General features: G+C 45.2%; 1 protein-coding gene across 5 annotated transcripts in view; it reads left to right on the forward strand.

The window, feature by feature from the left end:
* The window catches only part of GPATCH8 (G-patch domain containing 8), a 54,943-nt gene extending 27,606 nt beyond the window's left edge, over nt 1-27,337 (forward strand). For 3 of the 5 annotated variants that reach the window (XM_050715508.1, XM_035566968.2, XM_050715507.1), the window contains 6 exons: nt 5,712-5,756; nt 7,824-7,891; nt 8,347-8,433; nt 12,407-12,550; nt 21,711-21,841; nt 22,203-27,337. In XM_050715508.1, coding sequence (XP_050571465.1) covers nt 7,865-7,891; nt 8,347-8,433; nt 12,407-12,550; nt 21,711-21,841; nt 22,203-26,052 — 4,239 coding nt within the window. In that variant the 5' untranslated portion in view covers nt 5,712-5,756; nt 7,824-7,864 and the 3' untranslated portion in view covers nt 26,053-27,337. Of the gene's footprint in view, nt 1-5,711; nt 5,757-7,823; nt 7,892-8,346; nt 8,434-12,406; nt 12,551-14,761; nt 14,793-21,710; nt 21,842-22,202 lie in introns of those variants that run through there. The other 2 variants (XM_035566963.2, XM_035566970.2) reach the window with 2 other exon arrangements.
* The last annotated feature ends 31 nt before the right edge of the window (nt 27,338-27,368 follow it).

Consider the following 27,368-nt stretch of genomic DNA (forward strand, 5'->3'; position numbering starts at 1 on the left):
GACGCTCAGCCTTGCTCCAGCACCTGTACAGGACACAGTTAAGCTAAGCTTCCAGTTACCATTTTCCTCTGCATGCAGCATATGGTGTGCAGTTACTTTGCTTGTAATCCACATGAGTGTTGATTTCATTCACGCTCTTACAGAGACTGGGGTTACCCTGGTCTTTTGTGGTGTCTCCGAGAGGTGAGTCAGAATTGAATATTTTGCTATGGCAACAAATAACATGTTTTTGTCGCAGCATAGCTACTCTTAAGTACTTCTGTTGCTGAATCGAATCATTTGGATGATACGGAGTTGTTCCCGTAGAACTAGAATCGAGCCTTGAAGCCTTGTTTAAGTTTGCGTCTTGGTAGTCTTTGGGGGACCAGGACAGCCCTTCCGTCACTTGCTTGTGATGAAAACGTTACTCAGTGTGAACTAAGGTAAGCCGAAAGGTGGATGGCACAGGTCTGGCATGCTGCTTTGCGCTAGTGCCTGTCACCTCTGTTTTCCAGAGAACAGGAGCAGCAGGTGCTTTGGGAAAAGGGAGGTCTCCCTGGGGCAGGTCTGTAGAAGGAGCAGTGACTTTACCTGTAGCCTTTGGCTGGAAAGAAATGCTTCCTGACCCCCGATTCCTATTTAGCAGTGTTTTCTTCTTAATTTGGTTATGTTTTTAGCAAAGCTTTGGCATTCTTTCGACACGACTGTTCTGAAGGGCTGCCTGAATCCTGCTGGAGAGCTGCGATCCCCGGCGATCTCTGATGAAACCAAACCTCTGCGGGGTGTCGGGGTGGTGCTGTTCCTGTCGGGCACGGCGTGCTGCAAGCTCGTGGTGTGTTGTACTGGTGACGTGCAGGAGGCAGCAGTTACAAGTGTGCATAACAGAACTTTTGAGTTTGTTTTATCCTTTCATGAGCACGTTTTCTAACAAGATCCATTAAAATACATAGCAAAGTCAGGCACAGCAGATTTGTTAGAAAGTGCTGGAATTCAGTTCCCCACCTGACTGTATTACTGCTGCATGGCTTTCATTGAAAGCAAACTACCAAGTGGATTTGTGTTCTAGGACTTGCAAATTCTGTGATGATAAATACAGTCATCACCACTCCCATCGGTTATACCATAATGCAGTTCCTATTTGGCATGTTCTCACTGACTAAATGTGTTCAGACAAGCTCTTGTTTTCTTCCTTTTAGCATCAAGAATGAAAGAACAGATCTGCCTAAAAAATGCTAAAAGATGTGCGGAGAGCAGGAGGAGCTTGCAGGTGAACTTGCGGTTAAGGCAGGAGTTATCCGTTTTCTGGCAGCCTCTGTGATAATTTCATGCGTGAGATCAAGCTCGATAAGAGTCACTTTTCCAACAGTGTGCTAGGTGGCTGCTGGCGAGGCGTGCTTTGGTTCTGGGTGCTGCTTTCTTTGGACATGTGGGGAGCGATAAGTGGAGCTCTGACCACTCAGGCAGCTGAGATCAGTCACAAGTGTGATGGCTTGGCAGCTGCGGCTTGGGGAAATAAGCTCAGGGCTTGAATTCCAGTGGTCTTGAATCCTGGCTCTGTCAGCAGTTCACCAAATGGCTAATATATTAATGTATTTTTCCATTCGTTAAATCCTCTGATCTCACAAAGGCAGACAGAGTAGATGTTTGTGAGGCTTTGGGAACACAGAACAATGAGCATCCGAGAAAAACAGCACGAGGAAATGAGGAATTCTGTATTTATTTCTGGGTTTTGAAGCTTTGTAATAAATACAAGAGAATATGGGAGAAAAAGACAAGAATGTTTAACAGTGCCATTATTCATTCAGTATTGAATAATTTGGCAGTCTTATGCAAGAAAGATGTAAACATGGCCTTATCTTATATCTTAATGTGTCCTCACGAGGAACCTGAATTCTGGCACAGACTAATGTTTCCGTGCTCATGTTTCAGCATAAATCATTGCAATGGTTTTAAGAGAGGAGTATTTTCATGTAAAGTTAGCTTTAAAAAAAATAGAAAATGGGTAATGTGGCTTTGAAAGCCTGCTATCATCATACCAATCTTCATCACCGTGTGAAAATGCCTGAGACCGCAGACCTAAAGGAAGGGCTTGCAGGGCTCCCTCTGCTCCACGCGAAGCGGTTGCCCCCATGCTCGCTCCCCAACGTGCAAGGTCCTTCCTTCAGTCATAGGCTGTAAGTTTTGGGTAGTTTGAGCGTGTGTAGTCCGTGAAATCGTTATTCTGTCAATGACGTAAGGTCACTGTGACGCTGAGACGTCCTTCTCTTGGCAGGGTGTCAGGCTTTATTGCCCTTTGTGCAGTGTTAGAACAGTTTTAATAAAACCACGAAAGATGTGTTGGTGGGAGGCAAGTAGCCAAGGCCGTGCGCGACCTGTCCCCGCTCCTGCGGCGTGTCCCTGGGCCAGACGGGCTCCTCAGCCCTCTCCATGTTCCGAGATGAGGTAAGGCAGCGTCTCATGCCTTGGATTTGTATTCTGGGTCAATCGAGATTGATGTTCATGCTGTAACATCGTCCATCTTGTTCCTTAATACCAGTCATCAACTGCGTTAGGAAACTGGGGGTGCTTTTTGACCCAGACTCTGTCTGTCTTCCCTCACAGAAGTTCAGTGAGCTCTGAAATCACTGACCCTTGGTTTTCTGCAAGGGTCACCCTTGGCTTGTGTGTCTAAGAAGTTTTGGGCTCGCTTGAAGTTTCTGATGCGATTGGGGTGTTTGCAACTTGGCTTTCATTTGTTTTTCTCCTGCTTAGTAAGGATGAAGTTCACTGCGCAGTTTTTGCATACTTGAAAAACAGCTTCTCCTCCTTGGGATTTGATCCTTGTTGCTGAGGGTGGCAGACGACTTCGCTTGAATCTCTTGGTTGTCTGTGACCCCTTCCAGAAATCTGAGACAAACAAGATGAGCTCACAGATCACATTCCCAAAGGAGACCAGCATAAAAGGTTGCTCTTGTTTGTTTGCTTCTTGCAGCAGTCGGCATGAGGCTGAGAATGTAGCTTTGTTTTTAGCCAGCAAGGAGCACCACAGAGCCTGCCAGGGCTTGTTGACCAGTAAAAATTAGTGGATTTCCTCATCCCTTCCCTTTTGTTGTACTGAATGAGGAGTTTGAGCGTTTTACGTGACAGCTCTATGATTACCTAAATGTGCAGTAGACACAGGAAAGTTTATAGTGTTTGCATAATCCTTGTTTTAGAGAACAAAACTAATCCAGCAGCAGGATGACTCCTCGCTGTTCCAGATGTTCCTAGAGGCAATGTACCTGAATGGTGATCACGTCCTGCGTCTGTGGGTGCTTTGCTATGGGTGTTGGTGCCTGAGAACCTTAGTGGGGTTGGACTGGGTGATCTTTAGGGTCCCTTCCAACCCCAGCTGTTCTGTGATTCTACGGCTCCAGGCACCTCTTTACCTTCCCCAGCCCACAGTGGGGTCCGTACTGCTGGTAAGCAACCCAACTAACCCATATCCATCAGAACCAGTTGGTGTCATCCTGAAACTTCCCCATGCAGTCTTCAGGCAGCCGCGTTTCTCATCGCTGCAGTAGCAGCTCTCCAAGAGGAATTAAAACCTCCTGGAAAGCTGTCTCCTGTCACGGTGCGGTATGAAATTCTACCATGAAGATAGCGAATAAGTAAAAATCCTCTGTGCTCAACGTGACCCCGTCTCGGTGTGTCCTTCCGAGATGCTCAGTTCATGAAATTCTCCTCCGATGAAGTGTGTGATAGCAGTCAGCCCTCTAGCATTGTTTCCCACAGAGCATGTACCTGGGATGAATTCCTTAACAGATGTCAAGGTAGGGGGCGGGATTAGGGCTGTTCTGTTACTTTTGGTACTTGTATGCTATGCGTAAATGATAATATGAAATAGACCAGGTTAAATTACATTAATGCATAACTTCAGGGGTCCTTGTTCCTCAGAGCATTACCTCGTTTATATCTGGTTTTGAACAGACCTTCAGCAAGGCCTTATATCCACTGTAGGTGCATGGGATTGCTGGAGGGAGGAATCCTTCTGAATCTAAATCATCGCCGACAACTGTTTTCTGTTTTTGACTGTTTAAGAAAAAGATAAACTGTGCGCTAGCACTGAAAATGCCAACATTTCGAGACGGGCTCAGATGGCAGGTCCATCTGGCGCAGCGTCCTGTTCGGAGGCGCGGAGCAGCATCTGCGCGCCGTGTCCAGAGACAGGAGCAAGCACCCTGCAGCTGGCAACTGTGAAATGCTGATCTTCAGAGCAGAGCGTGACTTGGTGGCTCGTACTCTTGCTGAAATCCTGCAGCATTAGGATTAACTCTTTCTCCGAGGCTTGTTAGTTTGTAGCTGCTGGCAAAATATTTGCTCATACCCAGTAAGTTTGTGCAATCCAAGAGGAGTGGATTCGGAGGAGCCCGTCCCTGCTGCAGCTCGGCGAGGTGCTCCTGCAGTCCGCTTCCTTTACTCTCAGGTTGTTTTCTAAGGTGCGGCTCTCGTGTAAGCCGCTGCTTTTTCTCAACCCTCTTGAGGTTTGTGCTTTGTCGTCCCCCCCGAGGTGTTTGCCCTTTGTGGAAGCATTTATTCAGCAACCCCCTCTTGGGTGGGGTGTTGTGGCACTGTAACGTGACAAATCTGTGAAGGAAAGAGCCTGTGCCCTAGTTCTGAACAAAAGTAACTTTTTTGAGGCTTTTTGGGGGGGTTTTAGGGGAAGGGGTGCGGACACAGCTGCATGATTTGCCATGTGGAGGGGTTCGTTGTCAGGGTGGCAGTGCTCACAGCCCTGGTTTGGTGTGAAGTGCTGCAGTTCTTGGCCTTTCCTGCAAACTCAGCTTTCCCCTTCGCAGTGCTGGTGTACCCGAGAAGGGTCAGAGCGAGAACCCTAAAGCCGGGAGCCCTGCAACCTACGAGAACCACGGTTATGTGCTGGTAAAGCTCACATTGCAGTGCGGAGAACCTTTGGATCCTTTTCCTTGAGGGAGTTCTTTAAAAGAAGAACTTAGAGCTTAACTTAAAAGCCCCATTTTTCCCCTTGGCTGTTCTCCATCTTCTGCCCAAGCCTGCTTGGCGTTCAGCGGGGTTAGGGGTGGCTCTTTGGCAACCGACAGCGTGTTTCTTCCTGCCCGCCACAGTGGCTTTCCTAGGGCACGACAGGAGGCTCCCCAGGCCCCCGTGACCCAGCGCCGTGCCTGGCAGCGTGTTCTGCTTCCCCAGCCTGCTGTGTTGAGCCCTTGTTTCGGTGCTGGAGACGTGCTCGGAGTGCTCGAGCTTGGCACTTGCCAGCTGGATGTCACACTGGGCTCCGGCTGGCTGCTGTCTTATTTCATCCGCAAGGAAATAACGGTTAAGACTAAAATGGAGGCATCGCCTTTTGTGTTAAATATTCCCCTCTTAAAACAGAGCTTGTTTCCCCCACACACACACACAAAAAAATATTGGTAATTGCCTGAAGGTCCCGATTTGGTTCTTTTTAAATTGCCTGCTTAAATGTGCCAAAGTGCATCCTTGACATTGGGCCATCACCAGGAGCTCAACCTCTGCCAACACCTGCAAATGTCAGGTTGCAAACGCAGCCGTGAAATCGAGCAGCAACGGCTCAGATGTACCCACTCCCTGATTCCACAGGGCAAAGCATGGTGCTGGGGTGGAGGGGTGAGGAAGAAGCCTCATATTATATTAACCCATCCTACCTGCCTACTACAAACGGCCTATTTTCTGCCCCTAATGGTTTCTGCCTAACAAATGGTGTTTCTTTTTTACAGCGTTATGATCCTGGACTTGTTGTGGTGATGGTAAACTTAGCAGTGGTAATTTTTTATTTTCAGACTGAATTACTCCTTTTGTCATCAGTGCACCAATATGTTAGGCTTACTTTCTCTGTTGTAGCCATCATCCTTCTGCTTGGTCTTTCATTTTCCTTTCCTTTCCTTTCTTTATGCACACTTGTCTGATCCTTGTTCATTAAAGGGTATTGCTAAAAAGGGATGTTTCTGTTTGTGTTAGAACTGCCAAAATCAGTTTAAACGTAAATTTCTAATACTGTCCAAACTTGATTTTCCCCAACACGATGGGCACTAGCACTTGCTACTGCAATTTACAAATAGATTTTGAAAAACTTTGACTGCCTTAGAAGGCAAAAGTACTGATGCATTGTTTGTATGCAGGGGTTTACCAAGGCAATGAGGCTGCATCAAAAGATCTCTATTGCTGGAGAAACCAAACCAAACTAAAACAAACAAACAAAAAAGCTTGAAAAAAAAAAATTCTTGGCACTTGCTGCCAGTCATTCCATTTGGGTTTACCACTTACCAGTAAATCCCTGGCTGAGACGTTATGAAAGTGATATTGCACTTAGGAAGTCATTTTTATAACCTGTCTTTAATTTGGTCCTTTTGCTAAAAATTGCAGTCACTGCTTACTTTATTATACCATTGGGCATAAGAGAAACATTTTCACATGGAAAATGATGTTAAAATACCCAAATGAAAGCTTAAATCAAAGTACAACTTTGGATCAACTCGACAAATGCTTTTGGAGTTGGTGAATATATGCCTGCCGTCAAATGTATGGGCATGTAAATGAAAATAAAACCATTAAATGGATTTCTTTCTGAAAGAAAAATACATACTTCTGTGCCTCCTAAGAGTTTAAAAAAAAAAAAAAAAAGTCTGGACAAGGCAGGTTGCTGAGGACTCTGGAGTCCGAAATCCATGGATTGCTGCTTTGGCAGAAGTTAGAGAAAGCTAATGCTGAGAGGAGAGCAGCTGATGCACATACACATTTTCTGAGGCAGTTTTAAAGACTTCAGCCTTCTGTGCATGTGGATTGCGATGTAACTTTTTTGGCATGGTTAAAACCTGGAGATCTTTTAGCCCAAAGGTATAATATACGTTGTATGTGTGTATAACAAAACAGTTGTTTACACCAAACCAAGAGCAATATTAAGGGAAGTAAACATTCTGTTTTTTTACTCAAGGTATGCACCAGAGAAGGTAAGTACTTTTTCAGTGGGCTTACATCACAACAAACAGCGCGAGTTGTGATGTAAAATTTCAATAAATAAATACAAATTAAAAAAGCTGTGGTAGTAAAGTGCTTGTCTGCCCCATTTTGCTTTGTTTGGCTGGTTATGAGTGGATTAAAGATATGTTTAAACAACAGCAAAAAAAAAAACAACCAACAATAAATCTCCAGCATAGTTTGATTAGTTCAGTCAATTTTCTTCGCAACTAGTCCTTTTCACAGCTTACAGATGACACAGCAGGTGCTGGAGCATCTCTCCGCAGGAGCTGGGAAGCAGGGCACTGACCACCTGGCCTGGGTTGGCGGCGCTCCTTTTGAGGGAAAGGAGCTTGGCTTACGCGCCGCTCCGCCAGATTAGCGTCCTTCCCTCTTGGGAAGTGCCAAAAGCTGGTGGGAGGGAGGCTTCCACGCTTTTCACAGGGAAGTCATGATCAATTCTTGATGTGGCAGTGCAACAAAACATGTTTAATAGCTTTTTTTGCTTGTATCAGGAGATTAGGAGCACACATTGCCTGGTGTGGAAGCACTGAGAAGGTTCATTGCTCAAGTCCTGTTAGCATCCACGTGCTAGGACTTGCCATGGTTGAACATTAACCACGAGTACGTTTTACCCAACCGGTTAATGTTCAGAGGATAGCTTTTGTCAGTACTAGAGGTGTGTTAGACTTGAGCCAGTTTGGAGCCGAGAAGCAGGTTTGGCTGTAAGCTGTGAGAATGGCTTGTGTTTGGTTCACTGTAGCTTTCTGGTCTCTGCACTCCAAGGCAAGATCTCTAACCACCCAAACCCAATGTGTCAAGTGAGCTGTGGACACGGACCGGCTGCTGACCACCCGCCTGTGTTCCTGTTACAGGGAGGACGGATCCCATCCCGATTGTCGTCAAGTACGATGTCATGGGCATGGGGCGGATGGAGATGGAGGTAAGCTTGCCTGGCTCCGGCACGGCCCCTCTCACTGACTGCCTGGATCTCGGAGAGTCTGTAGGGAAGAAATTAAAAAGTAAGAATTTGTGCGTCAAAGGTGAAGAAAAACTTGCTCTTAAATCAACACAATAAGCAAACATTTCTGCTCAAAATGCACACTGTTTACCACTGGTTACCTGAGGTCTGGATGGCACCCTAAACTCCTTAGCTTTTTGAGTTTCACTTCTGCAAAACTAAGGCTGCTGCTGGCAGTGGATGGGCCTGCTGGGAGCTACCAGCTTGGAAGGATTAGCGAGCTGTTTTGCACGTGGGTTGCACTGTGGGATGACAAAACAAGGAAAAAGTAGTACAATATGCAAAGATTCTGTTTCAAACCTCATCTTTTAAATTACACATTCTGTCAGTCTCAGTAGTGCAAAGTATTTATGGGACAAATTACTTTTTTTTTAAAGCTTGACTACGCCGAAGATGCCACTGAGCGGAGGCGTGTACTGGAGGTGGAGAAAGAAGACACCGAGGAGCTGAGGCAGAAATACAAGGTACTGAAATGGGGGCACTAACATCAAAAGTCCACAGGGGCTCAATGGGAGGGGACTTGTTCTAGTAGGATACGGCTCTGACTGTTAGGCTGCGGTAATAGTAGTAGGAATTACCTATTCTTGTTTATTATTGGTGTTGAGATTCTTTTTATTTTAACAAATGGGTTATTCACTTCCTGGAATTAACCTTGGTCTTTGTTTCGCTGCTAAAGAGCTGCAGGTTAGCAGCAAGGCTTTCTGTCAGTGTGCTTTGCTTCTGTTCGGGAAATAACAGTTAGGGTGAGCAGAACGTGTCCTTCCCTAGACCCAGTGCTGCCAAAGTTCCCTGGTGAACATGCCACTTTGTCAGTGCAGAGTCTGCAGACGCAAATTTCAGATGGACAGTTACCAACTGGAAATGATGTATCATAGAATATGAGAGTTGGGAGGGACCCACAAGGATCTACCCAAGGTGTAGATCTGTTGTTACTGAGTAAGCAGCAAATAATGTGTTATGATGTGGTTGTGTACGTGCTGTTCTCTGAAAACACAGGACATGGCCTCAGTTCTGAGGAATTGATAGGCTGTATCTCTTCGGAAGAACTTCTCAGGCTGCATTAAAAAAAATATACGCGTATATTCCATGTTTCTGTAGGGTTTATGAAACCTGTAAGACTTAAGGAAACCCCAGACTTATCTTTTTAATGATAAAAAAGGGCCGTCACGTTGGCATTGAACATGGCGTGTTGGAGCACATTTGAACCAGCAGTAACTGAGTTCCCACTTGGCGCTCTGTGGAGATGTGGTCTTTGCTAGTCCTTTAATCCACTCTTCTGCTTAGCAGCCTGGAAAGTACATGAAGCCTTGAGAAAGGCTGCTCCTTCAGTTGTCCTGAGACTTCAGAAGTAGCGGGACTGAAGAAGAGCCGCAGACATTACAAGGAAGTGTCATTTTTGCATAAATTTTAATTCTTCGAGGAATAGTGGAAAAGTAGTTTCAGTGCCATTAAAATTAAACATAACCATGGCAAATCTAAAATTTCATTTCTCCGGTTGAACAGTTAATATTGCAGGCGGTTTATTCAGCTATGAAAACTTGTATCTTCCCTTCTTGATTCTCCCCCTCTCCTTAAGTTGAGACCTTAATGTGTTTTTTACAAAGCAGAACGCCTTTACAAAGAGAATTGCTGGCGTATTTGTTCATTTAAAAATAAAAGCCATTGTAATTAGTTATAAAACTAATTATTAGTTTGGACCTGAATGAAGTTAATGATATCTTCTGGCATGCTTTAAAAGTGCAGGCGTGCTCTTAAATGGGCTTACATAGCCTGTGCTGAATGGTTCCTCCGTGTCCAGGTGCGCTTTCTCCTTGAAGCCTGTGCCATCTTTTGTTGTTTTCAATGCTGTCCATGCCGGGTGGCGTACCGCTCGCCCACTGCAACACGAGGAGGTTTAGTTCTGACGGAGCCGTTCCCGGGCAGCATTGGACCCAAAGCCTGATCCTATCCCACAGTGAGCCCCTGGCTGCGGTGCTGGGGACCTTCAGGATGGCAGCAGCTGCAGGGTGCAAAGTGTTGCTTGATTTCGGAGGGTTATTAGGAGCTCTTGTGTAAATTGCGTGTAATGATGTTTGTCTCAAGTCTGCAATGCAATTTATGGTAAAGTTCTTAGCTTTTGCAATTGTCTTTCCAAATGCAGTTGGATATGCATTGCTCTCTCAGAGCATTTTCCCTTCCTGCCAGTATTCAGCACAAATCTTTTTCAGGAGCTCTGTGGAGCAGCAGCAATCTCTCCCAACTCGGATGTATTTTTATTAGTGTGCTTCATCGTTAGGCTGTCGCATTTCCATATTAATCTGTGAAAATCTCTGCAAGTGTAAATTTTTCATTGCTCCGCAGGAGTCCGTTATGCAATTGCCAACTGTGGCCGCATCATGATTAGCCATTGAGTGAGTCTCAAAGGAATTTCAGATAACTCTGCAACCAAGAAGCAAGAAATGTTCTTTAATTCCCTTCTCTTGTATAGGTGCTGATAATTCAAATGGCTGTTTTCATTGTTTAGCCACAGGATGTTCTCTGAAAAAAATACACATGGTGCAGGAAGCTTGTTCGGAGTTTCAGAAGAACTTTAAATGTCATTGTTCTGTGAACCTCATGCTGCTCTGTTTTCCTTTCCTGTCTTCGTGGGGACCTGCCTCAGGCTCAAATCTCTAGATGCCTTTTTCCCTTCTAAGCAAGGGCCTCCCATAACGGATGGAAGCAGGAACTTCAAACAGATTTATATTTAAAGATTGGATAGTGCTTTAAAATGGAAAACAAACAAACAAACAAACTTCTAGCAGTAGAATTTCTCAGATTTTTTTCCCCGGGATGCTGATTTTTTTTTGCATGAATCTAGCATTATAGAAAACACGATTGGCAATATTAAAGTAATTTTGATGTGAGAAGTGGGAGATTAACCACATTATCGTGAACAAAATCTTATCAAATCAAAAGAGGAATGCTTTCTATGTGTGTTTTTTTAATGGTTACTACCTCCTCTTTCTTATGCAAGAAAATTTCCCATAAAAAGTTGGTTTTGAAGAGAAACTCTTAAACTGTTACATGCCTTTTCTCAAATGTTAGGCTATTTTTTTTTCTTGATTCACTTTTCTTTATTCCAATTGAAATGGTAAGGTAAATAGCTGTGCTGGGTGTGCAGCTGTTAGTACAGCATACTTCGTGATACAACCTTTGTAGCTTTGTTCAGTACAGTCAGTGTTAAGTGCTTCTGACTTGTAAACCTTCCCCAGCTTCCTGTGCGGGGTGCGGATGCCTTGTTAGCTCTGCTGGCGGGGCTGTAACGGAGCCTCGGCTGGAGGCAGCAGCCGCTTGCCCCGCGGTTCGTCTCGCCCAGCATTGGGTGCGTTCAAGCCCCCGGTTGCTGGCCCCGGTCTGCATTGGTGCAGCTGCCCCGCGGGGATGGGGTCACGGAGCAGCCAGGGCTGGGCTTCAGGTGGCGGGACTTGAGCCGCGGCAGGGGTTTGAGGGCTTGCCTGGGGTTTGCACCGAGCGAGCAGGCAGCTGCGTGGGCGAGTCCCAGAGCTTTTTGACCCTGCCAAGCTGAAAGCTGCTACTTCTCTTTATAGCAAAAGAGGAGGATGTGACCGTTGCCAATCTAGATGCGGCACCTTTTCCTCAGAGGTTTAGTTTTGTGCCTAGAAACATGTTGAATTATATAAGGAATAAGTAGTGTGTACAGCCTTTAACAAAATGGGGGGGGAAGACCTCCCTAAATGGCAACTACCTGTGCCTGTTCCTGGTGTAATTGCTGTTTGAACTCAGCTTAATGGACGGTGTTGCTCCTGGGAAGATTTCGCTGACAGAAAAATGACCGTAAAATTACACTGAAGCGAGTTAGGGTCAATGGTTTCTGAGCGGTGCTTTCCCAACCGCCTGTGTGCATCCCTATTGAATTACAGACAAATCGAGATGGAGCAGATGTCTGTTAGCACTCAAAATGGAGGAAGTATCAGTGGTTAAAGTTCTAAGAGTCTGTTCCAAAAGCAGCGATTTTCCATGGGTTCGATGTGTATTTGTTCATTGCCTTTTGTGAGCAGGCAGCTGCCAGTTTGCGTACGTTAGCTTGAGGCTTTAAACCTCTTCTTTTATTTTCCTTTAAATCTCAGACAATCCAGCAGGCTCACTTCTTGCAGGTGGAAGAGGACTGTCTTAGTGCCGTACTCTAGTACTAACTCTTTTTGAGCAGTCTCCTTTTACAGATACCTGCGCTAATGATAAGATTACGTTCTGTCAGGAGACTGAATGAAAACTGGGTTGATAGCACAGCCAAGTTATTCTTCATACTTTTTAATGTGTAAAGACTTACTGGTTTAAAAAAGGTACTTTAATCATCAGTGTATGTTGAGGTTTTCTTAAGGAATATCTTTCCCTAAAGGAATCTTCCCGGTTGTTTTACAGGAATTTTAACAGAATTGTTTTTTCTTAATTTTGCAGGATTACGTTGATAAAGAAAAGGCAATTGCCAAGGCTTTGGAAGACCTCAGAGCAAACTTCTACTGTGAACTCTGTGACAAGCAGTATCAAAAGCATCAAGAGTTTGACAACCACATAAACTCTTATGATCATGCTCACAAGCAGGTAAAAAGTTGTTGATAGTATGGCTCGTTAATTTTCTGTTCATTGCAGCGGTCTTGTTTGTGGTTAATACTTTGAATTTCCCCAGTGTGCTGCTTATGCTCATAGCCCCAGGAATAGGTGTTTTGTGTCACCGGTTAAGATTCGTATGCCCACCATTCATAACAAAAAACCCACAACACTGTACAGCAAAGCCATTGTTTACATCAAGAAGCCCCAGTTTTTAATGACCCACAAGCAAGAATGGGCTGCTGTTAAACTGGGAAGAATACACGTGGATATGGGTGGCTCTCAGTTTGCATCAGCTTTTATAGTAATACAACTCCAGAGTCTGATGATATGCCATGTGGACATTTTAAAAACTTTATTCTGTGTTCTGTCAAGTTACTGAGAAGAGACTAGGAAATAAAGGGCTGTGTCAAAAGAATTGCAAAAGAGGGGCGGTTTTCAAATTCTGTAATGCTCATGAGAAGATCGATTCAGAATCTGTGGAATTGGCTTTTGTCCCAAGGTAGGATGTACTGCAATATCTATGTGATACTTTGTGTGGCATAATAAAAGTTCATGTGTTAGCCTAATCTATTCGACCATTTGAAGCTGCTAAATGAGATGTAAATTTAAAACAGATAGCAATGTTGTGCTCATCTAGGGATAAAATTGCTCAAAGGAGACTTTTTGGTATTGTTAATTATAAATTCTAACAATACGATCATTAAAACACTGATAACTTCTGGAGGATGTGCTGCGGAGTACTAGGTCTTGCAAAATGGAAGTGAAGCAACAGCTTTTAAAATGAGAATATAACATTACAGAATATGAATTTTTTATGCGTTGAGTACAGGATGTGATAGTTCAAAGTAAATTTGCTGAGGGAGACTTAATAGGAAATCTCATGGTAGGGCAATTTCTGTCTGAGTCCTGTGATGAATTGTGGTTTATAGATTAAGAGCATGTGCTTTGTGTGGGGAAAACAGGCTGTCTTGCCCGAGCTGGTGGCACAGTTGTGATACCTGATAGCAGTGTACTTTGTCTAAATTTTTCCATCAACTTGTTTGTTGAAACTTGACTGCTATTACACGCGTCTATTTAGGAGGTGGAAGGACCTGTTTGTGGCACATTCTTACAGTGTGGTGATAAAGTGTGATAATGGCTACTCCTGCTCAAAACAATTGGGTGGTTAATTAGGGGACTGACACGAGGTTAGTAAGGTTCTAGCCTCTACAGATGGAAAGAAACAAACCACACCCCTCGTGGATTGTTTAAATGGTCACCAGCAGGGGTGCAAGAAGAATGGCTGGAAAGAAGAAGTCTTGGTACTGCACAGGGTAGCATAATCTTCTCATCCATAGAAAGGACTTTGGGGGTTGGTTGTTACAGACAGCCATCTGTAAAGCAATTGATGCTCTTGGACAATTTTTGTGTCCATTGCAGCGACTTCTGGCAGGCTTTGGAGAGAATGAGCCTTTAAAATCTTGAGAAGTCACACAGCATTAATTCCTAGTTACACAGGGGTTTAAACAAAGAAGCAATCATGCTTTATTTAGGGGGGAAAAAGCTTGCTCAGCGTTATGTAGTGTTGAAATGTGTGTCACCCTGTTGGATCAGTGTTCAGTAAGTGAACTTGAAGCTACCTAGAAACAACGAAGGTAAATTTGAATAAGTAACACTATCTCGCTGGTGTTGTTCGTTATCGCTCAAGATAAGGCCCATTTCTGACAGTCTATTCCAAATTGTGAGGTGGTCTCCAAAGTAACAGCTATCTTTTCATAACATTGCACATTGATATTTCCTGTTTTGCCTCTTTGGACAGGAGGGAAAGGTTACATAAAGGCTAACACAGTTTTTTGAGAAAAAGAGTTTTCTTAAAAGTAGGCTAATCAGTAGGTTTTCCTGGAAAGATGAGACATTACAGCATCCTAGACAATTAAGCAAACCAGTTTGGTGTGTATTGCTTCTGCAACATTTTGTCTTCTCAGCAGTAATTCTCGAGGTGTCAGAGCTTCAGGTTTGCCTTCTCTTGTTGAGGAGATTTCCACAGGATCGTTGTTGCTTTTAAGTATTTTTAGTTGCACATACCCACGGCATTCAAGTGTCTCCTTGTTCCTTCTGTGGCTCAGTGAACATTAGACTGTCTCTGTAAATAGACGTTCCATCCTCAGATCCCTTTCTTCTCCCGAGTTGTTATAAAGACGCTGTCTTGTATTCCAGGAAGGAACTCAGGATTATTGCGAAACAGGGATGATAGGTAAGTGTATTGATCCCTACCGGATAAATTTTGGACCAACCACCAACTTATTCACACCAAACAATTAAAGGGGAGGCTTTATTATTTTTACTTCCTGACTGCACTGTTTTCATGGCATTTCGTTATGTCTGAGTCAACATCAACACCAAGTTTCTATCCAAAAGGCAGTATTTCTAGATTACCTTAATTGGAAAAATGATCATAAATTTATTATCACAAATCACCGGCTTGTATTTTAAACGTCGTGTTGGAGGTATGTAATGTTCTTCTCTAGACTTTTCTTAATAGGTTAGTTCTTGAAATGAATAGTACAAATGTTTTTAAAGAACCATATTCACTGGTTCACGTATTCACTCTGAGGGGGAAGCCAGAGGACTAAAAGCAACTCAAGTTCATACAGATGGCGCTGTAAGAAGAAAAAACCTCAGTCCCTCTAAAGTTTGTTCAGTGAGCATTTGGAAAGTGCTGTTACCATAGATGTAATAACTTCTTGTGCCCTGGAAAGCTACTGATATCTTTAATTGGTATTTTTTTTTTTTAGCTATAAGCTCTTGAGCCCTGGCAGCTAGAGCTAAGTGGTAGTTTACGAAGGACCCCCGCCTCTGATGCTGCACAGTCGTGACTGCCTTTAATTAACAGAGAAATGTGGGAAGAAGGCAGGTGTAGAAAGAAAACTGCAGTTAGCAAGGAACTTGGATAGTGAGGATGGAGCTGTTTTAGGTTTTGCGCTTCTTTCCTGTGGATCTGCATATGTGATGTCCAGGTGCTTGAGAGCTTCCACAGTCCTCGAATACTCTGGACTTGGTGGGAATGCATCTTTATGGCATTACATCAGACTTGGCCCTTAATTTGGTTTTAACATCAAGATAGAATACCTCATACCAGAGTTTGGTGGAGAAAAAAAAAAGTCGCCTTACCTGGGCTTGTACCCAGGTAGTGCACAGCATTAGTGAATATCAAATAAACCTCATCTGTATCACACATTGCAGAGAGCAGTTTGTTAAATTCCTGTGCTTGGAACTGTCTTAGCAGTAACTAATGTAGCATTTGCAGTCTCCTTTTACTTTTTTTTTTAACTTCATCTGAGAGCTTACATCCAGAATCTCATGTATGGTTTATACTGTAGCTGTCTATTACTGCTAGCATGCCTGATGAAGGGCTGAGCTGTTCACTGAGTCACTGACCCTACAGAATAAAGACATTTACCTTTTGAATTCAGTGCGAAAAACATGTTCCTGTGAACTTTTGCCAGGTTAACTGTGAGAACTCTAACTAGTATCGAAATACAGTCTTTTATGTAGCTTTAATTTTATTTTTTCTAAATGTGTGGCATTTTGGAGGTGTAGATGATTAACTCTGCCTTTCGTAGATTCTCTTTATAAAGGGACAAAGGGAATATATTTCCCTAAAGAGGTTCTTTGAGAAAGGGGGTGGAACTAAGAAGTGAAACTATAGATCTGTGGTTCTCTTCCTGCCCTAATTAACTGGATCTTTGTTTCTAATGCCAAAGGGGAGAGCCCTGTCAAAGCACAATAAAATTACCAACACAGTCACCGCTGTGGTTGATGAGTACTCTAAAACCAAACCCTGAACTTTCTGGTTTGGGAAGAATTGTACTTGTGCTTTCCAAAATCTTGTGTCTTCGAGTACAACATGAATGTAGAAGAGTTGAGAACGTCTCCAAGATACTCGGTGTTATATGAGAGACTTCTCTACTGTATACTGTAGAAACACTTTGCCCTCGAGAAATGGGGATGTGCACTCTAGACATAAGTGGAGAGTGTTCAATAAAATAAATTTTCAGTGTGCAAGGCCTGGGCTTCATGGTTACAAGCACTGCTCCCTTCCTGAGGGGTGAGCAGATCTGTGTCATTGGGTTATCTGTGTTCCATTAACTTGTGGTATATTTTCATAAATGGAAGAGAGGAGTTGTCAGGGAAGAAATTAAGATGAAATAAAGCTGCAGATGCCTGCCACTTCCCCTCTGCTCTCTTCACTTCGTTTATTATCGTGCAAAGAATGCTGATTACCAAAAGTAAGCATTGTATTATCACTTGTATGAAATGATAAAACAAAGGTTGCCATCCTTTGAGCTCATGTTTAGTAATGGTGTAGTTCACTCCCAGAAGCTTTTGTGGCAAAGAATCAAGCATACATCAAGAGTTCAGAAAGCCAAGAATCTGCTGGCATATAATGAAAAGTACATTATTATTTTATTTAATAAGGATTGGCAGAGACTTGAGAACAATAGCTGGGGAGGAGTAGGCTCTGTAATGGGATTGCGCTGTCACGTGGGCTGCCTCCTGTTTCAAGCCAGTGCAGGAATCTCACTGCATGTGAATCTGGTGTGCCCCCCTCTCGCATGTAGTGTTTGTCCTGGAAGTCCCAGATCTCCAGGTCTAGTAAAGCAGCAGAGTGCTGTATTTTTCTGAGAATAACTTTATCTCCTTCTGCTCTGCAATTTTAGGCACAGAACGCCTGTTAAATAGGCCTCTGTTCAGTGAAATTTTCTGGCTTTGTCATGCAAAGAAGTTAAATTGAGAAAATCCATTTGCTGTTGGCTGTGAACCTGAAAAGTAAGGCACTTTAATTCCATAGTGGGGAAGTCCTGCCTCAGTACGATCTCACGTGAGCAAATTCTCAGGCAGGGTTACCGTAGTGCATGCTAAGTTTTTACTCTCTTCCTATTTTTGCAGCAGTTTCTGAATCCTGATCTTCCCCTCTTATTTAACCACCTTCACATGTCTGTGATGCTCTGTCTCTAGAGATATTTTGTTTTAAATTGAATTTAAATTGATGCAGGGGTGCAGCCTCTTTAAGCTGATTTGAAGAGAACTGTAAGGTAATGGTGTTGTATGCCAATTGTACCCCTCCTGAGCTATGCAGTGATCAGGAGATAATCCATTACTGTAGCTGTCTGTGCTAGATTACTAAAGTAGCTGCAGATTTTATAGAAAACCTGTTCTTTAAGAGCTTGATTGCACTCCCATTGAAACTTAGACTTCTTAGTGATTTTCGTTAGAAATGAGGCTCGAAATACCGTCCTTTGTTAGAAAGCTGGGGTGGGTGGTATCTATTAATAAAGAGCAATACCAGCCTGAAGGAGGGCTTGAGGTACTGAAGTTCTGCTCTTCTGGCTGTGCCTCGAGTGCAGAAATCCAGATCAACTTCATTTCAGCACCTAGTGATTTGTGTCCCCGTGTGCTGGTCGCAGGGCTTCCCGCTGTGGCCGTTCTTCCAGCGGAGGTAATAAAGTCACAGAGAAATACCTCCTGGCTCTGTGGTCACCGTCACTTTGGAAACGTGTTGGAAACCGCAGTTTGGAAACGCGTTGCTGCTTAGAAAAGCATTCTGCTTCCTCAGAGAGCACACTGCCTACCAAGGAAAAAATGCTTGCTAGTTTTTAAATCCTGTAGTAGCACGAAGGGATCCGTTTGGCTTGAGAGAGGACGTGGCAGGTTGGTGGCCCCGACCCTGCTGAAGAAACCAGGGTCTTGCTGAGCACGGTGGGAAGGCTTAAAAGGGCTGGTTTCACCCCAAGAAGATAGGTTCCCGGGTTCATCCTCTTGAGTTCGTGGAGAGAAGCTCCGTGAGGATCGGCTGAGTGGCAGTGCCATGCTCCTGTTGCTTTTCCTCCAAAAGAGCCCACGTGTTCGGGGCAGCTGAGGCTCGTGGCCCCACAGCCTTTGAGCTGCCTTTTGAGGCAGCCCAAACACCACGCGGCCGTTTGGGGGGACTGATGAATGCTTGCCTGAGGATTAGGTGGGAATTTTGTTAGTGTAAGCCTGGCTTAAACCTCGATTTCGTTCAGATAGCTTTCTGAGAAGGCTGAGAGCTGGAGTGCGCTGAAAAGCACTGCATGGCTTCGACGTTCCCCTTGGTGCTGTGAAGCTGCTCGTGAGGCTTCTCGCTGCTTCGCCCGGTCATTTCAGGGGAGGGACGGCCAGCACAGCTGTCACTTCGCCACTGTTCCTTGCACGGATACGTTGCTGCTTTCAGACCCGCTTTGGGAACAGTTAGTGAAGTAAGGGTTGCTGCGTGAGGTTATTTTGAACAGTTCTGGCCGTTTTAATAGCTGAGTGCTCATCCACTGCCTGTGAGCATAGACTTCTGCACGGATGCTGTCGTGACCTGGTTTTGCAGGTCAGCCCTCTGGTTTTCTGTCCTCCTTTGTTCCCCCACCCCAGGTCGCTTTTCTGTAACATCATGCGGTCCAGCCAGGTTTGCCGGAATTTGGCTCCTTGCAAACTTTGTTTCTGCTTTAGAAATGGTTTCTCGTGAAAGATCCACCACTCAAGGTCAGCCAAGGATATGCAGCCTAGCGGAGCTCGGCATCTTACACGTTGCAGTCCCAAGGAGGTGGCGTGGTGTGGTCACAGAGATTTTGTATCCTGAAGTTCCCCAGCAAGACCCTTCTTCCTTGTGGCCCCTGTGCTACACAAAGAAACTCAGCCTTGAGATCCCATATTCCTTTGGAAACTCGGCTTGCTAAAACCAGACCAACTTTTTGTTCAAGCTGGGAGTAATAAATTCTCAGTGCTCTGGAAAACATGGCTAGTCATTATCCTCAGTCGCATGTGTCAGTCAGCACAGCTAGTTGTTGCCACATGTTGCATATTTTGGAGCTGCAGTGCATCTGGAGTTCACTTGCTTCATCACTTCTGATTTACAAGTGTTGCACAGTAAGAGGGTGGGAGGCTTGGGCCGGCAGAGGCACACAAAGGTCAGCAAGCAAGGAAATGGGCATTTAATTCTGCTTCCATTTCAGTCATCTGTTGGAATGAAGGCAGGACTGCGCTGTGGGCAGCTGCATCATTATCCGTGGACTTGGAGCCTGTTTTGGTTCGCGGGGAGATGCTTAAGGCTGTGTCTGGGGGCTGGAATTGTGTTTGAGTGCTCTGTTGCACCTTCCTCTTTAAAGCGAAAGGTCACAGTTCATTTCTGTTGGAAATAGCTGGGTTGTGTTTTTTCCAAATGGAAGAGTGATCCAGAGACTTGGCATCAGACCCCAGTTAAATAGTTCTGTCAGCTGTCGGTGATTCTAACTTCCTGGAGCATTTTAGATATGCTTTTTAAATCGGCATGAAAAAGCTGATAGCATTGCTTAGTATGTTATTTTTTTCTCCCTCTGGAAAGAAATTTCCTATTCAACGCTTAACATACACCACAAAATCCTTGAGCCCTTTACTTGTCCTGGTGAAAGTAGCTGCGTTGCTCCAGGTGGGATCTTTGCTGTGTGTGTGTGTGCGTGCATTCCCTCCTCTTGCTCCAGACTCCCCAGAATCAGCCCTGTAGCTTTGCTAGCTCAGCTCCTGCTCCATAGAGTAGCTGGCAGACGCACTGAGAGCTGTGTAGTAATGCTTGCTTCGTATTTTTTTCTCTTCCACTCTCGTTATATTTTTACTTTCTTTTCTTCTTTATGATGTGACATTTTCAGCTGATGTATTGAAAGCAAACCCTTCTAATTTTGGAGTCCAGATCACAAGAGTGAGTTTCTTTCTACTAGTGTCTATAGCTGTATTTTTTGTGTGTCCTCCCCTCTGATTTTGGTAAAGCCCAACCACATTTAGTAAATATGACTAGGTAAGAGAATCCTCTGTCTTGTAAAATCTTCCCCTTTTTCACAAAGCAATGTTCTCTTTACATTGGGCCAACTAAATTTCTTCAGTTTGCTCTTTGGGTTAGTTTTCAGATCTACTCTTTTGTGTGTACCAGTATGTGACTTTGCTCCATTAAAGGGGCAGAGTCAGCAAGCCAGAAGATATATTCAGAATTCACTAGTGGTTCGCATGCCTTACATGATGATTTTTCTGAAGCGACTACTGCTTTGAGTGCCATTAGTCTTTCAGGCCCTTCATGAAATGCCTGAAAATCACGGATCTTCTTCAAAAGCTGGATATGTGATGGCTTCTGAAATTGGGCCTCTTGAAAGAGTTTCAAATTGTGCATCAAAGCAAAAAGATAAAGGTATTTGAATCCCTTAGGATGGTATAGGTCTTTCTTTGCAGCTTTCTTTAACTTCTGTATAGCACTCTAAAAAATGGCTCTTATGAATTTTCACATGTATTCAAAAGAAAAACAGCCCCTTTTCCTAGAGCTTTAAGACAAGGACCTTCAAAATTTTTCCAAAGACTATGATGTTCGTTTGCTGTTAGAATTGTATATCTAGAAATCCTCAGTGACATGATGATGTTTGAAATTCCTTGGGTTTAGGTTTGCTTCCTGATATGATAAGGTTTCTGGGGAACTTAGCGTTTCCGCCCTCAAAAGTATTAAACCCAAAAAGACCTCACTGCATTCTAGAGTGTTTTGTTTCTTGAGAGGCTGTCTCAGAACTGCTGTCAGGAAAGCAAGTAACTGTTTGTGGTGTATGTTGTATTATTTATTTGCTTACTGGAATCATTTGCATGGGATTTTTGGCACCTTCTCCAATGTAATTTGTACATTGCTTTTGTAAGATATAATACCCAGGTAACTCTTGCACTAGCTAATCCCTTTCTGTTCTCTCGCCTATGCTATTAAGACTTCTGTCATGCACTGTTTGCGATGTACATTTGCACCCTGCAAGAGCAGCAGAGTAAACAGTCTTCTTTTTCCCTTCCAGAATTTGCTTGTTGCTTTGAAATCAGCTTTACTGTACATGCTAAAGAAAACCAGTAGCGTTGACTGGAAATGCATACAGACTCGAAGTCAGAGTCAAAAGTGTTCAACAGTTGTCTTTCCATTTAGCTGCTGGGAGGAAGGCAGCGTGCTCCATTTGTTTTGCTGAGCCAAGATGCTGCTACTCCATCCTAGCTCAATAAATGTTATTGGGGAGGGGCTTCACAGCATACTGCCCAGGGCTACAGCAGAGAGACTCTTTGGGACACTTACCACAACCACGTTTATCTAATCCGTCCCCGCTTTCTTTTGCCTCAGAGGTTGAAAGATCTCAAGCAAAGGGAATTTGCTCGCAACGTCTCCTCGAGATCGCGTAAAGATGAAAGGAAGCAAGAGAAAGCCCTCCGACGTCTTCATGAACTGGCTGAACAGAGAAGGCAGCCTGAATGGTGAGCACGGGGGATCCCTGAGCACCCCTGGAGCATGTGAGCAGGAGTGCTGCTTGGGACTGCTTGAATTTTGAGGGAAAAGCTTCATGCTTAAGTTTGGCCTCATGCTGTGTTTTGTAGAAGAGGATTCACTGAACCGGTATTCCAGAGCATTCCCAAATTGCTTTATCCAGCAATAATTTTCTTTCATTATTTGATAATGCTAAAAATTTCAAACGGGTGTATAATGCTATTTTAATGCGTATCTGTGGATACAAGAGTACTTGAAATGGGTAAAAGATTTTAGATGAGGCATGAAACTGACTGCAGAGGTATACAAATGGCCATCAGCTGTTTTCTCTGTCTTACCTTGTCCATACAGCGCTCCTGGAAGCGGACCCATGTTCAGAACCACCACCGTGGCTGTGGATGAGGAAGGTGGAGATGATGACGATTCTGCAGCCAACAGCGGTTCTTTTGTCCAGACAATGTCTGGCCAAGCTTCAGAGATGACAATGGACAGAGGTTTCCTTAACACCGGACAAGTTGGTGGCACCCTTATGCCAGGCCAAATGCCCCTCCAGTCAGCACAAGCAATCAGTTTTGGCATTAAGAGCGCTTTGGGAACTCCGCTGCAAAAGATAGGTGTGTCATTTTCATTTGCCAAGAAGACTCCAGTGAAGCTTGAGACCATCGCTTCTGTTTTCAAGGACCACGTGGAAGAATCGAGTTCTGCAGATGGAGGAAAAGCTGATGAGAGAGGGTCCTCAGATGCAGGAAGTCTGCAGAAGTCTGGTGAGGGTGAAAGCACAAATAATTCTGATGGCAAGACGGAGGAAGATGACCAGCATGACAAAGATAGCGGCTCTCTGGCCACTACGTTATCTAAACTAAAAAAGATGAGACGAGAAGATGGACCAATGGCAGTTGAACCAGAATACTATCATTATATTCCCCCAGCCCACTGTAAAGTAAAGCCTAATTTTCAATTCCTGCTTTTCATGAAGTCTACAGAACAAATGGAAGCTGAAAATGTGAATAAAAAAAACACACATGAAGTCAAAAAGGGTAATTCTCCAAAACCCAAACCCGGCAAGCATGCAGAGAAGGCTGCTGAGAGCACAGTGCAGCAGAAGGAACAGAGTACTACTGAAACTACTGCTCAGCAGAGCAAAACGGAGCTAAAAGAAGTCCCAGAAAATGCAAGTATGCAGGAGGGCAAGCATCTTACAGAGAGCAACCTCCCAGAGCCAGACACTACTAAGGAAGTCACTCAGCCTGTCCCAAGCAGTAAAGATGGCACTGAAGGACCAAAACATCCAACAGGACCTTTTTTTCCAGTTCTGAGTAAAGATGAGAGCACTACTCTCCAGTGGCCTTCAGAGCTGCTCATATTTACCAAAGCAGAACCTTCTGTTTCATACAGTTGTAATCCCCTGTATTTTGATTTCAAGCTGTCTCGCAACAAAGATGCTAAAGGCAAAGGGGCAGAGAAATCCAAGGATCCAGGAGACCTTTGTAAAGAAAATGTTCAGACTCCAGAATCTGGAGAGATAAGCAAACCCAAGGAGGCAGAAAGCATAGCTAACAGTTCTGCTGGGAAAATGGAAAGTAAATCTCTGTCTGCCTGTGGCTCCCAGAGCAAGCAGGAGTCTAACTTGGCAAACATGAGTAAGGTAGAGGGAGATGACAGTAGTAAAAATGTAACTGGTAAGAATAAATCTGGAAAATCCCATAAACATAAAAAGAAAAAGAAGCACAAAAAGTCCAGCAAACACAAACGTAAACACAAGGAAGAACCTGACGAGAAGAGCCGAAAAACTGACCTGGGGGAAGAGAAACCCAAGAAACGGAAAAAACACAGACACAAAAAACTCAAATCTTCTCTTTCTACTGAATCAGAACGGGCACTGAAAACTGAACTGTCTGAAGACTGTAGCCATTTCCAGAAGAAAAAGCGGTGCTCTCAGGAGTTGCAGAGGAAGTCTCTGTCTGCTGAAGAGGGAAGTAGCTGTAAGAAAGAGGACAGTGGTAACTCCTGCCAAGAGCATGGCAGCAAGAAACACAAGGCTGACCTGCAGCAGCTGCCGGCCGCCAGGAGGCGGTGTGCTGGCCCCTCTCTGGGCAGGTCTGGCCACAGGAGCCGGCAGAGCAGCGGGGATTACGACAGCGACGAGGGCTCCCACAGGAAGCACTCCCGGCAGAAATCTCCCTCGCAGTACAGCGATGACTACGACTCCGGCAGCGACCACTCCAGGAGCCGCTCCAGGTCAGGGCGGAGGCACTCATCTCGACGGTCCTACTCCACCAGTTCCGATGCTTCTTCAGACCAGAGCAGGTACAGCCGCCGGAGGAGTTACTCGGATGACAGCTACAGTGACTACAGCGACCGGTCGAGGTGCCACTCAAAGAGGTCCCACGACTCGGAGGATGACTCTGACTACAACAGCTCAAATCACAGATCAAAGCGGCGCAAGTACTCCTCTTCTGAAGACGACTACAGCTCGAGTCGGAGCAGGTCAAGGAGTCGAAGCAGGAGCCGAACCCACCCTCGAGGAAGGTCAAGAACACGGAGTCGGGGCAGGACACGAAGCAGCAGCTGTAGCCGCAGTCGAAGCAAGAGGAGAAGCCGAAGCGTGACAGGTCGCAGCTGGAAACGAAGTCGCAGCTACAGCCGGGATCGCAGCCGCAGTACGAGAAGCCACTCGCAGAGGTCGCTCTCGCGAAAGGGCTCTCGAGGCCATGAGAGCCCTGAAGAGAGGCGGTCAGGGAGAAGAGACTTCATCAGGTCCAAAATCTATCGCTCGCAGTCTCCTCACTACTTCCGAACAAGCAGAAATGAAGGAGCTCTGAAGAAGGAGGACGGCAAAGGCGAGGATCTCAAAGGGTCTGGCTCTCTCTCCCAGAACAGCAGCAGCAGCTCTGGCACTGGGAGGGCCTCAGAAGGTGACTGCAGTCCAGAAGAGAGAAACTCCGTGACTGCGAAACTTCTCCTGGAAAAGATCCAGTCCAGGAAGGTTGAGAAGAAGCCCTGTGTTACTGATGAAATGCTAGCAGGGGCAAACAAGGTGGGCATAAAGCTCAAAGACCCTCCACAGGGCTACTTTGGCCCCAAGCTTCCTCCTTCATTAGGCAACAAACCAGTTCTCCCTTTAATTGGGAAATTGCCAACCATCCGAAAACCAAATGCAAAAAGATATGAAGAGTCTGGCTTAGAGAGGGGCGAAGAGCAAGAGCTATCGGACTCTGAGGATGCTTCCCAAGGCGTGGAGGAGACTCAGTTGGCCGGCCAGTCTCTCCTGGAAGAAGTGGTAATGGTTATGCAGGACAAACCTCTGGATGAGCAGAAACGCGACGAACCTGCTGTGGAGATGCCGTCCATTCCCCTCGAAGCACCAGCGCTGCCCGAGTGCTTTAGTTCTGGGGACCTGGTCATGCAGCACAACTTCCTCTCGGACCCAAGCGATGGTGACGCCTTGGAACCCATGGATGGGGGCAGCCAGCCTGTCCCTGTGGAAGCCGGTATGATGCCCTTGGTCCCTGATGTGGAGCATTTTCCTGGCTATGTGCCTCAGAGCGGGGAGCCGAGCATCGAAGGAGACCGAGAAGGAGGAGAAGACTCCTCTCTGGCACCACTCGAGAGCCAGCCCATCACTTTTACACCCGAAGAGATGGAGAAGTACAGCAAACTGCAGCAGGCTGCTCAGCAGCACATCCAGCAGCAGCTCCTCGCAAAGCAGGTCAAGGCCTTTCCTGCCTCCACCGCGCTGGCGCCAGCAGCGCCTGCCCTGCAGCCCATCCACATCCAGCAGCCGGCGGCGGCATCCGCGACCTCCATCACCACCGTGCAGCACGCCATACTGCAGCACCACGCTGCCGCAGCAGCCGCCGCCATCGGCATCCACCCCCACCCCCATCCCCAGCCTCTTGCTCAGGTTCATCATATACCCCAGCCCCACTTGACGCCCATCTCGTTATCCCACCTGACCCACTCGATTATTCCGGGGCACCCCGCTACGTTTCTAGCCAGCCACCCCATCCACATCATTCCGGCATCAGCCATCCATCCGGGCCCCTTTACTTTTCACCCGGTTCCTCATGCTCTTTACCCGACCCTTCTTGCCCCAAGACCCGCTGCTGCTGCGGCTGCTACAGCGTTACATCTTCACCCCTTGCTGCACCCCATTTTCTCAGGTCAGGACTTGCAGCACCCCCCGAGTCACGGCACATGAAGGATGAGCGAAGTAACCTTGGAGGAAGGAGAATATTTTGCATTTTGGGAAGGGGTTGAAGCTGATCTAGCTGGCAGGTGAGGCCTGAGAATTTCCTTTCACTCTTTAGCAGCCAAAGAAGCCAGGCGTGGCCGGAGGGCTGGGTAGCAGCAGGCGGCAGGTCAGTCCGCAAGCGTTGTGTGCAGCCACTGCCAGGGGCTGTTGCGGCCCTGCTGCCACCGTGTTCATAGCAGCGCTGTGCCGGAGGAGTCTTCTCGAGCGTGGACAGGCAAGGCACTCGGAAAGGCTTTTTTCCCTGGATTCTTACACTTAGTCATCCTCCTGCCGCTGTGTATATGATAAGTGATATTTCGTGCACACTAATAGGTCTCTAAAATCCTTTTAATGAGGTCATCTAATTAAAATAGTCAGCATGATTGAATCCTGCTTGTAATCAGCGATGAAACACTCAGTAACTGACAGCTGTAGATCCTGGCAAGGAGACTGATGGAAGGGCAGCGCCCCTCTTGTTTTGTCTGGGCCAGTACCAGTTCTCAGGCATTGCAGGAGATTTCCTGGCATCCTACTGCTGTGTACTTAGGTTTCTTTTTTCTTAGTGTAAGCAGCAAAGGTGGAAATAAGATCTAATTTTGAAGCAGAAGTGAACAGAGGAGCTGCGTGTGTGCTCTGAGCTCTGACCCTTCTCCATCCTGCATTAACATTCTCCTGTGTGAGGACTGCACCTTGACACCTTCTGTACATTGTGAACTGGAGAGAGGTTCTCAGATTGGTAGTTTGTGATTTCAATCTAGGCTTTGACCACTCTTCTCCTGAGAAAGAAAGGAAAAAATAATCTGCTCTGACTTCCATCTTTAGAGGTGTTGCAAAAGAGGCTCTCAGCTGAGAGAGAAGAAAAATCCCTTTAGGAATTGAAGCAATACAGAGGACTGGGGAGAGTGATGGGAGTATGTAAAGTGTATTCTTTCCTCTGTAATACTGATGGTTTCCTTATTAATTTATAGGATTTTTTTTAATGTAAAGAATTGCACTGAACTCTGTAAACAAAGATGCTGCTTTTTGTAGCTCATATAAAAAGGTTACATTTGTAGTATACCGCAATAATATTTTTTACAGCCAGTTCTTTTAGTGGTACTTGTTCTGGTGGCTTTTGTGTAAATATGTTTGCCGTAGGTGAAATAAGACACTTGTAAAGGTTCAACTTTATAGTTTCAGCTAGATGCAAAATGAACTAAGCATGTATATTTTATCAAGCTCATGTATTTTTGAAGTTTTTATGTACCATAAGATGTAAAAAAAAAAAAAAAAAAAAAAAAAAA

The sequence above is a fragment of the Cygnus atratus genome, chromosome 25 (assembly GCF_013377495.2).
Source record: "Cygnus atratus isolate AKBS03 ecotype Queensland, Australia chromosome 25, CAtr_DNAZoo_HiC_assembly, whole genome shotgun sequence".
NCBI classification, from domain to species: domain Eukaryota; kingdom Metazoa; phylum Chordata; class Aves; order Anseriformes; family Anatidae; genus Cygnus; species Cygnus atratus.